The sequence below is a fragment of the Hemiscyllium ocellatum genome, chromosome 42 (genome assembly GCF_020745735.1).
Source record: "Hemiscyllium ocellatum isolate sHemOce1 chromosome 42, sHemOce1.pat.X.cur, whole genome shotgun sequence".
Lineage (NCBI taxonomy): Eukaryota > Metazoa > Chordata > Chondrichthyes > Orectolobiformes > Hemiscylliidae > Hemiscyllium > Hemiscyllium ocellatum.
Window position 1 is genome coordinate 27587540 of NC_083442.1, and position 12149 is coordinate 27599688.

Sequence of the window (12149 nt, forward strand, 5' to 3'; positions counted from 1 at the left end):
AGTCCCTCTGTTCCATAGCATTCTGCAGTCTTTCTCCATTTAAATAATACTCCGTTCCTTTTCTAGCCAAAGTGCATGACCTCATATTTTTGAAATCTATGCCATGAATTAACTAAAAGAGGGAGCACAGAAAACGCAAACCACTGAGTTGATTGCGAGATAAGGGATGGGAGCACGAGGGCCTTCCACTGTAGCCTCAGCTATCAGTGCACATTCCAGGTCAGAGTTACCTAGGACTGTCTTCTCTTTTTTTCTCTCCATCTTTACCTCTTACTCTTTCCCTTTTTTTATGTTCAGAATGGGAGTCTGGCTTGGAATGACGATGCTGATGGTGGACGAGCAAGAGAGGCTGCCAAAGACTTCGCAAAGGTCGGACGTTTTCTCTTGTTTCCTTTCTCTCTGGCGGGTGGGCTGGTTCATCTCATCCCAGCATTGATTTCCGATGAGCGGAAACCCATTAAAGAATATTTACAGCAGGCTGTTCGGCCCAACTGGTCCATGCCAGCGTCTTTATTTCACACAAGCCCCCTCCACACCTCTTCACCTCACTCTGTCAACATGTTCCTCTTACTGTCTCATGTTTTTCCTCAAAATATATCGTTGCTATTGACCTCACCTGGAGGAGGCCCTGGTGTAATGATGTTATCACTTGATCAGTGATCTCTAACCCAGGCTAATGTGCTAGGGATATGGCTTCAGATTCCTGTGATGATTCTATGCCTTTAAAAAGTGTATTTTGTCCTAGTTTTCTTCTTGAAGAGAGGTTTTAAGACTCTGGTACTGAGTTGTCTGTTTGAATATAATAAAGTAAACAGCTTGTTTTTTTTAAAGAGTTGAACAATAGAAGCAGCTTGAACAGGCGGGGTCAATCTCCCCCAGAGCCTGAATTTTTAGTTCCCATTTTTCAATCGCAGTCAATGGGGTCTTGAAACTGCATTAGGAGGCCGCAGTACATCTCTCCCTGTTATTCTTCAGTTTTCTCTCAATATTTTTTCTTCCTGGACTGGAGAATTGCCTATGGGACAATCTATTTTCCTGAAATTGCCTTTGCCAAGGATGTGTTTATAGGATGTTACTATGTTGGAACAGCTACTGTTTAGTAATCTTTTATTCTGTTTAAGTTTTCCAATAAAGTTATTCCAATTTCTTCTTTCTTTTGTTGTATTTTAACTATAGTGTAGGAATAAAGTATGTTTTGCTTTGACTGATAGTTTGACCAATCGAATTGCATCCACGATGCAATATCTCAGACTTGCCTTTAAAAAACAAAGTGTTCGGGTATGGGCTATTGTCTTCATATATTTGGAGGGGGCTGGTCTGGTCCCTAACATACCATTTTGGCTGATCATGAACATTGAATTGAGTAAAACCCGCAATAAAAAGTTAACCTAATGGGAACCACTGTCGTTTGTTATAAAAAAGAACTCATTGGGTTCATTACCAAAGTCCTTTGGGGGAGAAAATCTGCCATACTTGTTGACACACGCACAGCAGCATGAAATCATTGAATCCCTACAGTATGGAAAGAAGCCATTCGGTCCATTTGAGTCTGTACCAATCTGCCGAAGAGCATCCCACCCAAACCCAGATCCCAACCTAACCCCTGCATTTCCCATGGCTAACCCACCTAGCCTATACATCCCTGGACACGATGGGGCAACTTAGCGTGGCCATTCCACTTAATCTGCATACCTTTGGACTGTGGGAGGAAACCGGATGAAACCCACGCAGACATGGAGAGAATGTGCAAACTCCACACAGACAGACGCTCGAGGCTGGCATCAATCCCGGGTCCCTGGCGCTGTAAGGCAGCAGTGCTAACCACTGAGCCACCATTCTGCCTTTTGTCGTGTGGTGACATCACCCGACAGTCTCCTGCCTTCTTTCTGCAGTAACTCATACCGATTCTTCCTCCTATTTGCCCCATTCCCCTTCAAATTTGTCCCCTTCTCCTCTTCCACCAACAGTATTTCCTGGAGTCGTACAGCCCAGAAGAGTCCCTTCTGCCCCTTGAGTCTGCACCTGCACTAATCCCACTGTCCAGCGTTTCGCCCATAACCTTGAAGGTTTTGACATTTCAAATGCTCATCGGTATGCTTTGTGAATGTTGTAAAGTTCACCCACCCACCCCTACCCTCCCTCCACAATCCCCATTCCCCAGGCAGTGCAGACCTTTACCCCCACCCCCTCCATATGTTCCTGTTCAGTTGAAAACTCAAGCATGACATCAACTCTGCGATTTCTCCATGGTTTGTTTCCTTCTGGTTACAGTCTTCCCATTAGCTTTTATCTTGGCTCCCCATCTGGTGGGTTCCGTCCACTCCTGGTCAGTGATCATCTGCACCCCAAAGTTGGGTCTTTTAAAGAGCTTGGGTCAAATTCCTTTATCCTAATCCTGACTCTGTGTTTCCTACGCTCTGCCCATTTGCCAGCAGTTGATGACCCCTTTGAAACACCTCTGTGTGGGAAGCGGACAAATACCAACTACAAAACCCCTCTGACCGAGTAACCAGTCATCCTCCGATCTGACCACTTGGATCTGAAGTCTGGTCAACACAGTGTTTGTATAAGTGAGACCTCGCTCCATAGTCGTGGGCTTTCGTAATTCTCCTTCCTGGCAGAGTTAAGCAGAACTGGACAGTTGACTGAGAGGTTGCATCAAGTCTGCAACTTGTGTTGTTACTCACTGGCCATTCTGCGTGGCTGTTTTGCCTCCTCTCCCCCCCCCACCCCGTGTCTCACCAGTCCTTATATACTTCTGGCAGTCCCTAGAGCAGGGCTGGGGAACCTGCAACCTTCTAGGCCATTGTGTGTGGCCTTTTGAATGAATCCAAATTTTACAGAGCAAATCTTTTATTTTTTATTAGTATGTTTTTGTCATCCTTTATTATTTTTATTTTAATCTTAAAATGAATGTATTTAAAATACCAGCGAGTAAAAGAAAATTCAACGAAATAAACCTCACAGACTGACCGCCATAATTAAAAAAATGTGAATTTTGAAGAATATATAATTGACGTTTCTTAGATGCGGCTTTATTAGATTACAACTAACATAATGCGGCCTTCCAGCATGAAGAGGTTCCCCACCTCTGCCCGAGAGCATTGAAGGTCCCTTTGCCATTGAGTTAAAATCTCTGAAAGAACCTGTGGTTAAACATGGAGATGGTGTTGTGTCTCTGCTACCATATGGTTCAGGCTGAGCAGGACCCCCTCACCACTCTTCCTGCTTGCCATAGGCACCTTGGGACGATGTGTAAAGATCACGTACGTGCATATCTCCCTTGACCATCAGGCCCCAGAGTGGGACTTGCATCCAGCGATTCTGGCTCAGAGATAGGGACTGGGTGCAGTTTTGGGTCTCCTCATCTTGGGTAAAGTGTTATTGCAATTGAGCGAGTGCAACAAACATTCATCAGACCCGACTACGGTGGCTCAGTGGTTAGCACTGCAACCTCACAGCGCCAGGGTTTGATTCCAGCCTCGCGCGACTGGCTGTGTGGAGTTTGCACATTCACCCCTGTGTCTGTGTGGGTTTCCTCTGGGTGCTCCGGTTTCCTCACATAGTCCAAAGATGTGCTGGTTAGGGTGGAACAGCTGCGCTAAATTGCCCAAAGTGTTCAGGGATGCGCAGGCTGGGTGGATTAACCATGGGGCATGCAGGCTTTCTGGAATGGGATAGGGGTGTGGATTTGGGGTGGGATGTTCTTCAGAGGGCCGGTGTAGACTTGATGGGCTGAATGGTCTGCTTCCACACTGTAGGGAGTCTATGGTTATTGGTCCCAGAGGGGGTTGGGGCGCTGTCTGATGAAGAGAGATTGGGTAGACTGAGCCGATAGTCTCAAGAGTTTTGAAGAATGAGAAATGATCTCATTGAAATTTATGAAATACTCGAAGCAGTAGATGCAAGGAAGGTGGTTTTGTGGTTGGCTGATCCAGCAGACATCATCCAGAATTGTAAGGGGGGTTGTCAGTTAGGTCCGGAATGAGGAGAAATATTTTTAGTCAAGAAGGTTTGTGAACTCTCTCTCATAGAAGTCTATGGAAGCTCAGTCTTTGAGTATGTTTAAGATAGAGATTGGTAGATTTCTGACTATCAATGGCATAGGGGCCGGGTTGTTCAAAGACATTGAAGTGTTCTCTCAGCTGTGGTCACATTAAATGGCGGGGCATACTTGTGGGCTGAATGGCCTGCTCTCATTCCTATGTCCCTACCCACTGTACCATGAGACCTCATATTGCTCATTCTGAGTTACCACTGAGCATAAGGGTATGACAACGCGAGGATTATAAAACGGGACAGTTATTCCTGGTTGGTCTTAAGGGCTGTTCAGAGATGCATTGAGTAAGATTTGAGGCTGAAGAGCCAGCTCCCTTGCCTATTGCTCATGCCTGGGGGGGGGAAGACCGTTGCGGAGAATGGGAAAGAGGTGAAGACGGAAGACAGGAAGCGTAAAACAGTAACTTGTGATTGGTTCAGAGAAAAACCACAAAATTATTGTGGCATTTGAAACAGGTGTTGAAAGTCAACCTTGCCTCTAGTCCTGAGGAGAATGTGATCCTGGCTGGGTGACAGCCATTACTGGCTGGAACGAGAGCTCAGATTATTCTGGCGACCATCCTTTCATCTCCACCTACTAATTTCCTAGGTATTTGGTTATCGCTAACTCTTCACCCTTCCCTGCCATCTCCTAACCCTACCTCCTCACAATTGAATTATTGGAGTGCCACTCACTGGGCACCAAGACTCTGGCAGTGAGGGCATGACACATGACTGAGTGGCATCAATCTTTAACTATCTGTTATGCTCATGCAATGTCCAAAAGGTCACTCTGTCCCGTAATCATTCTTGAATTCACATCAAACCCCACCTCGGTCAGATCAAACATTTGGTATGCTTTCTTTTATCGATCAGAGTATTGAGTACAGGAGTTGGGAGGTCATGTTGCGGCTGTACAGGACATTGGTTAGACCACTGTTTGAATATTGTGTGCAATTCTGGTCTCCTTCCTATTGGAAAGATGTTGTGAAACTTGAAAGAGTTCAGAAAAGATTTACAAGGATGTTGCCAGGGTTGGAGAATTTGAGCTATAGGGAGAGGCTGAACAGGCAGGGGCTGTTTTCCCTGGAGCGTCGGAGGCTGAGGGGTGACCTTTATAGAGGTTTACAAAATTATGAGGGATAGGATAACAGACAAAGTCTTTTCTCTGGGGTCGGGGAGTCCAGATCTAGAGGGCATAGGTTTAGGGTGAGAGGGGAAAGATATAAAAGAGACCTAAGGGGCAACTTTTTCACACAGAGGATGGTACGTGTATGGAATGACCTGCCAGAGGAAGTGGTGGAGGCTGGTACAATTGCAACATTTAAGAGGCATTTGAATGAGTATGTGAATAGGAAGGGTTTGGAGGGGTAAGGGCCGGGTGCTGGCAGGTGGGACTAGATTGGGTTGGGATATCTGGTCACCATGGACGGTTTGGACTAAAGGGTCTGTTTCCATCTCTATGACGCTATGTTAAATTACAGATAGCAATAATCCCTAGCCCAACTCCTTTATTCCACATTACTTCGATAGCAGATGGGATTTTAGTGTACTCATCCAAATCACGAATGTGACCTCACACGTGAGAATAAATTGTCATGGAGCCAAGTGCAAAGAATGTCTGGAAATGGAAAATACAGGGAAGTTTGTTTGTGATAGATTGAATTATATTCTGTTCAGAAAAACAGTGATAATTCGGTTCTGTTCTGGTCTCTCTTTGAATGCTTCCCTTTTCTGTGTCCTTTGACAGCTCTACGAACTGGACAGTGACCCCAAACGGAAGGAATTCCTGGATGATCTGTTTGTTTTCATGCAGAAGAGAGGTGAGTCTGAGCTTTGCTCCTGCCCCCCCAGAGACACTGATCTTCTTGATGTCCACCTTCATTACTAATCGCTTCTCCTACCTCGGTTCCTCCTCAAACTAGCCTGGGCCTTGTTGACCGCTCAGCTAAATCCCAACTACACTTTGTTTTCGCTCTTCCTACTCTTCCCCCAACCCAGATTTAAGTGGGTCTTGAATTCTACAGTCTACTCAGCATTCACAGTCTACTGAAGTGGATGGGATTGGGTACTAGGTGGATGGTATAGTAGGTGAAAGTGAGGACTGCAGATGCTGGAGATCAGAGTTGAAAAGTGTGGCACTGGAACAGCACAGCGGGCCAGGCAGAGGGTCGACATTTCGACCATGAGCTCTTCATCAGGAATGAGGATTCCTGACTGACTGTCACTAAAATCTCAATGATGGTATAGTGGTCAATTGGAGGCTAATTTCCACCCTGTGGTACCAATAATGGGGCATGGATTGCAGAGTGCCAAATAAGTTTTATGTACTGAAAATAATCTTGATAGAAAACTATCTTAATGGGTTCTAGAAGAGCAGGGCGGAGGTTGTGATTCTCCCACCCTCTTGGTGACACAGTAGATGGACCCCTGGACCTTTCCCTTTAAAGAACTGGATTGAAAAGCAGCTGAAGTCATTTTTTTTATATAGATTAGATTAGATTCCCTACAGTGTGGTGAATCCCTTCGGCCCGACCAGTCCACACCGAAGAATAGCCAACCCAGACCCATTTACCTCCCACTAATGCACCTGACACCATGGGCAATTTATCATGGCCAATTCACCTAACCTACACATCTTTGGACTGTGGGAGGAAACCGGAGCACCCAGAGGAAACCCACGCAAACACGGGGAGAATGTGCAAACTCCACACAGTCAGTGACTTTTTCTTTATTCATTTATGGGATGAGGCATCTCTGGTTAGGTCAGCACGTATTGCCCATCTCTAATTACCCAGAGGGCAGTTAAGAGTCAACTCCATTGCTGTGGGTCTGGAGTCACATGTAGGCCAAACCAAGTGAAGATGACAGTTTCCTTCCCTAAAGGACATTTGTGAACCAGATGAGATTTTTCCAACAATTGAAAGTATTTTCATGATCATTATTAGCCTTTTGATTTCAGATTTTTATTAAATTCAAATTTGAATCCGCCATCTACCATGACTGGATTCGAACCCAGGCCCTCAGAACGTTACCTGGATCTCTGGGTTAATAGTCCAGCAATAAAAGCACGAGGCAATTGCCTCCCTGTCAACTTGCCAGATTTAGTGTGAAATGAAATGAGTTTGTTCAATCTCCTTGCAAACATCGGCCAGCAGGATAGCCTTAAAAATAGTCTTATTCATCTCTGCCAAGGCCCCCCGCCCCACTCCGCCCCCTGTATTGCCCTTACACTGTGTGGGTTGCTGGGTAATTTCAGTGTTAACCATGTTGCTTTGCGTCGAGAGTCACATGTTGGCCAGATCTGATAAAAATGGCAGACTTCCTTCCATAAAGAAGTTAGCAGAGATGGTTGTCATGGCCCCCATCAATGAGATGAGTTTTATATTCCAGATTTATTCATTGAATTTAAATTCCACCAGCTGGCTGGATTCATAGAATCCTTCCCAGTGCAGATGGAGGCCATTCAGTCCATTGAGTTACCACCAACCCTCCAAAGAGTAACACACCTAGGCCCCCCCCATGGCCAATGGATTCCCATGGCCAATCCACCTAACCCACACATCTTTGGACTGTGGGAGGATACCGGAGCACCTGGAGGAAACCCATGCAGGCACAGGGAGAATTTGCAAACTCCACACAGACAGTCACCCAAGGCTGGAATCAAACCCAGGTCCCTGGCGCTGTGAGGCTGCGGTGCTAACCACTGAGCCACCATGCTGCCCTTTCCTGGTGGGATTCAAAGACATGCCCCCTGGTCGTGAGTCTCTGGATTATTAACATTGTGGTATAACCAATGGAGGCCAGATGGACTATTTTGCTAGTGTTTATGCTGTACTTAAATCTCCTCCAACCCTACTTTAGCGGAGCAGCATTTCCCTGTATGGGATTTATGCTGCTGGCCGATGTTTGCTCAGAACAAAACATCACACTGGATCTGGAAAGTTGACAGGGAGGCTGTCTGTAACGTCAGGGATAAAGGATGAGGCTGTGGCAAAAAGCGTAGGATCTTATTCTGCAATGTGTACGTGTGTATGTCAGTCTGTTTGTATCAGTGTGTGTCTGCATGTATTTCTGTGTATATGCTTCTGTTGCATGTCTGTGAGTGTGCCTGTGTGTATGTCTGTGTATATATGTACTGGGTGCATGTGAGTGTGGTTGAAAATGTGTTGCTGGTTAAAGCACAGCAGGTCAGGCAGCATCCCAGGAATAGGAAATTCGACGTTTCGGGCATAAGCCCTTCATCAGGCTTATGCCCGAAACGTCGAATCTCCTCTGCATGTGAGTGTGCCTGTCTCTGTATCTGTGCACAGATCTCTGTTTGCATGAAGTGTGTGTGTGTGTAAAAGTACAAACTCTCCTCACTTCACAGCCAGCTGCCTGCCAATTACCTTGAAACTCTGTCCACTGCTGACTGACCCTCTCCCAGTAGGGAAATGATTTCTCTTTATTTACTTGATCAAGCCCTTCATGATTTTGAACATCCCTCTCCCCACCCCAACCTTCTCACATCTCTTCACATTATGAAGTCTCTCGACCCTGGTGCACTGCTTGCAGGCTGAAACCAAGCAAGCACGGCCAGAGTGCGTCAACGATTCAGAGCTCAGCGTGTGCACCAGCCCACGGGATTGTTTAAATGTACATCCCATTTTTCTTCATTTGGAAATGATGGATCTATGGCATTCCCTGGAAGCTGAGGGCCACTGCAATGTTAATGATTCATGATGGATTTGGCTCCATTACGGGCTCCTTCACATTCTGTCAGTCACTTGAACTGAGACAGCTGGGGGGAGGGAGCTGGGAGTGTGGGGCTGGTGGGGTGGTGGTGGATTGGATTAATGACCTTGGAACTGTTTATATTGAAAGGTTCAGCAGATACAAGCCCATGCACAAAAGGAGCTGTGGGGGTGTGATGGGGAAAGGGGGGGTGGGGGGGGGGGGGGTGTCAGTGGTGGAAGGAAGATGGAGGGGCGAAGAGATTGGCACCAGGCTGACTCCTTGGGGAATGCTGCTGAGCTCCAGTAGCTGTAATATACACTGACTGATCTCAGGATACAGTAGCACTTGGCTGTTAGCTTTCCTTAGCTGCTCAGTGGGCTTCAGTGGCAGACAGTGATTGATGAGGCCTGGCAGTATTTACAACACCAGGGACTTGATGTGTCCAAGCAACCCTTTGTATTAATGCACACATTTGGCAATGCAAGGCAGGCTGCAGGATTTTATTCCCCCTGCCCTGGTTTGTCCTGAAGTAGGATTCGACAGCAGCCGGGCACCTCCTCGGTCAGTTTGGCTGACATTCCCACTGAGGATTATAAGCCACAAAGGTGTAGGAGAGGAACTAGGCCATTCAGTCCGTCAAATCTGCTCCACATTCAAAGAGCTTATATCGATCCCCGGTTCCTGTTGGGGTACGTTCAGGACCTGTCTATTTGCCCCACCCAAAATCTTTGAGCTGTGTCTCAGTCCTGCCTTCAAATGGAGGATGAGTTGAGTGTTTATGTTCACAAACCTTTCGTTTTACTGATGTCTAGACCGGGTAGAATTCCCTTCCTCCTCTTTCAAAGTGGGGGGCCTTTTATCGCCTGACAGGACCTTAACTTGACATGTCACCTGAAATAAGGCATAAGGCACCGCTGACAATGCAGCTCTTCCCCTTCCCCCCTCCTCCCCTGCCCTCAGTCCTGGCACTGGGAACATCTGCCCGGATTTATGCTGGGGTTCCCGGAGCAGGATTTGAACCCAGAACCTTCTGGGGACAAATCAAGCTGTCTTTGTTTGTGACGCTTTGACCAGAACACAGACTCCTTGGGTTGTTGTTTTGTTAATCACGCCACACCATCTTAAACGTGCACCTGAAGGCCTCGGAACGTGGATACAGGATTAGTGCCACGTCAGAAGGACAGGGAATGTGTTCCCTTCCTGGGCGTCCACACCCCTCACCTTCAGAAATCAAAACATCAGGTCATTAAATCGACTCCTTGAAATGCCCGACACTGATGTTACAACGCGCTCAATAAAGGGACGTCAATGTGTTTTTTTTGGTCCGACTGATAGATGCTTTTGTCAAGGAATGCTTGCTGAAATGGTTGAATTGTTTGTGATTAGAAATGGTTTTGTCTAGCTATACCTGCTGGTCCTGCCATAATCTTGTAAATGAACTCCGAGCAGTGTAATCACTGCTGTAATCTGTGGATTAGTCCTATCAGCAGGGATGAGACACTGGATGCTTTGTACGAAAGGTTAAATGTGGGATCGAGTCTGGGCCTGTGCGGCACCAGCAATGAATTCAGTGCTGCCATTAAGCTGTTTATTTTTTTATTTAAGAAGAACAAGTCTGTACCCTAGACAAATGGAGAAGGATGACTTTGTCAGAGGACCAGAAACCTGCAGGTGTGAACCGCATTCCACACCAATTCTGAGTTGACTCTGAGGGAGTGCCGCATTGTTGGCGAGTGACATTAGAGTCACAGACATGTACACCGTGGAAACAGACCCTTCGGTCCAACTCGTCCATGCCAACCAGATATCCTAAAATAATCTGGTTCCATTTTGGCTTACATTCCTCGAAACCCATCCTATTCATATACCCATCCAGGTGCCTTGTAAATGCCGTAATTGTACCAATCTCCTCCACTTCCTCTGGCAGCTCATTCCATACACACACCACCCTCTGCGTTAAACTGGCCAATTTTGTTCACCCCACTGTGAGCCCATTGCAAGGCTTGAGCCCCTTCAGTGTCAAAAGGGGATGGCCAGTGGTCACACTCAGTGCTTATAGGTCAGAAGGTCCACTCGTGACCCCCATTTGGGGTCCAGGCTTACTTTGAGAATTAGGTGGCTGTAAAATCTCCACTAGAAGGGACAGGTAGGTCAGTTATGTCATCGGCGAACTTCAGAAGAATGGAGTGGGGGAGGGTGGTAGTTTGATTGATTTAGATTTTGGATTTGTCACATATACTGAAGTACAGGAGTACAATGAAAAGTCGCCACACATTGCACCATCTTAGGTAGAAGTACCTCGGTACACAAGCTTAAGAACGAGGTAGAAAGAAATAAGGAACAAATGCTACAAGGGATTGACAAGGTGGACATTGTCCCACAGGGAGGATCATCTGTTCAGGCCATAGATACAGTGTAAGAGGAGAGAGGTTCAAGACTGTGATGTGGAGAAACTACAGAGAGTTGTGAATCTGAGGAACTCGTTGCCCCAGAGGGCAGTGGAGGCAGAATCAATCAACAGACTCCAGATTGAAATAGATGTTTCTGATGAAAAATGGGATAAAGGGCTATGGGGAGCAAGCAGGAGAGTGGAGTTGAGACAATGATAAGATCAGTCTGATCATGTTAAATGGTGGAGCAGGCGTGAAAGGTTGAATTGCCTGCTTCTTATTCCTGTTATAGAGTCATAGAGATGTACAGCATGGAAACAGACCCTTCGGTCACACCCATCCATGCCGACCAGATATCCCAACCCAATCTAGTCCCACCTGCCAGCACCCGGCCCATATCCCTCCAAACCTTTTCCATTCATGTACCCATCCATCCAAATGCCTCTTAAATGTTGCAATTGTATCAACCTCTACCACTTCCACTGGCAGCTCATTCCATATCCGTACCATCCTCTTCATGAAAAAGTTGCCCTGTTGGTCTCTTTTATATCTTTCCCCTCTCACCCTAAACCCATGCCCTCTAGTTCTGGACTCCCTGACCCCAGGGAAAAGACTTTGTCTATTTACTCTATCCATGGCCCTCATATTTTTGTAAATCTCTATAAGGTCACCCCTCAGCCTCCAATGCTCCAGGGAAAACAGCCCCAGCCTGTTCAGCCTCTCCCTGTAGCTCAAATCCTCCAACCCTGGCAACATCCTTGTAACCTTTGCTGAATTCTTTCAAGTTTCACAACATCTTTCCTATAGGGAGGAGATCAGAATTGCACGCAATATTCCAACAGTGGCCTAACCAATGTCCTGTACAGCCGCAACATGACCTCCCAACTCCTGTACTCAATACTCTGACCAATGAAGGAAACAATACCAAACTGTTCATCTTTTTCTTGCCAATATTTATCTCTCGACCGACTTCATTTTAAAATGACGATACAATCATTCTCA

General features: G+C 46.4%; 1 protein-coding gene across 3 annotated transcripts in view; it reads left to right on the forward strand.

Moving 5' to 3' along the window:
• The window catches only part of LOC132834858 (AT-rich interactive domain-containing protein 3B-like), a 211964-nt gene that overhangs the window by 95313 nt on the left and 104502 nt on the right, over positions 1-12149 (forward strand). For 2 of the 3 annotated variants that reach the window (XM_060853954.1, XM_060853952.1), the window contains exons 4-5: positions 298-369; positions 5789-5861. In XM_060853954.1, the coding sequence (XP_060709937.1) occupies positions 298-369; positions 5789-5861 (145 nt within the window). The remainder of the gene's footprint in view (positions 1-297; positions 370-5788; positions 5862-12149) is intronic. The other variant, XM_060853953.1, reaches the window with a different exon arrangement.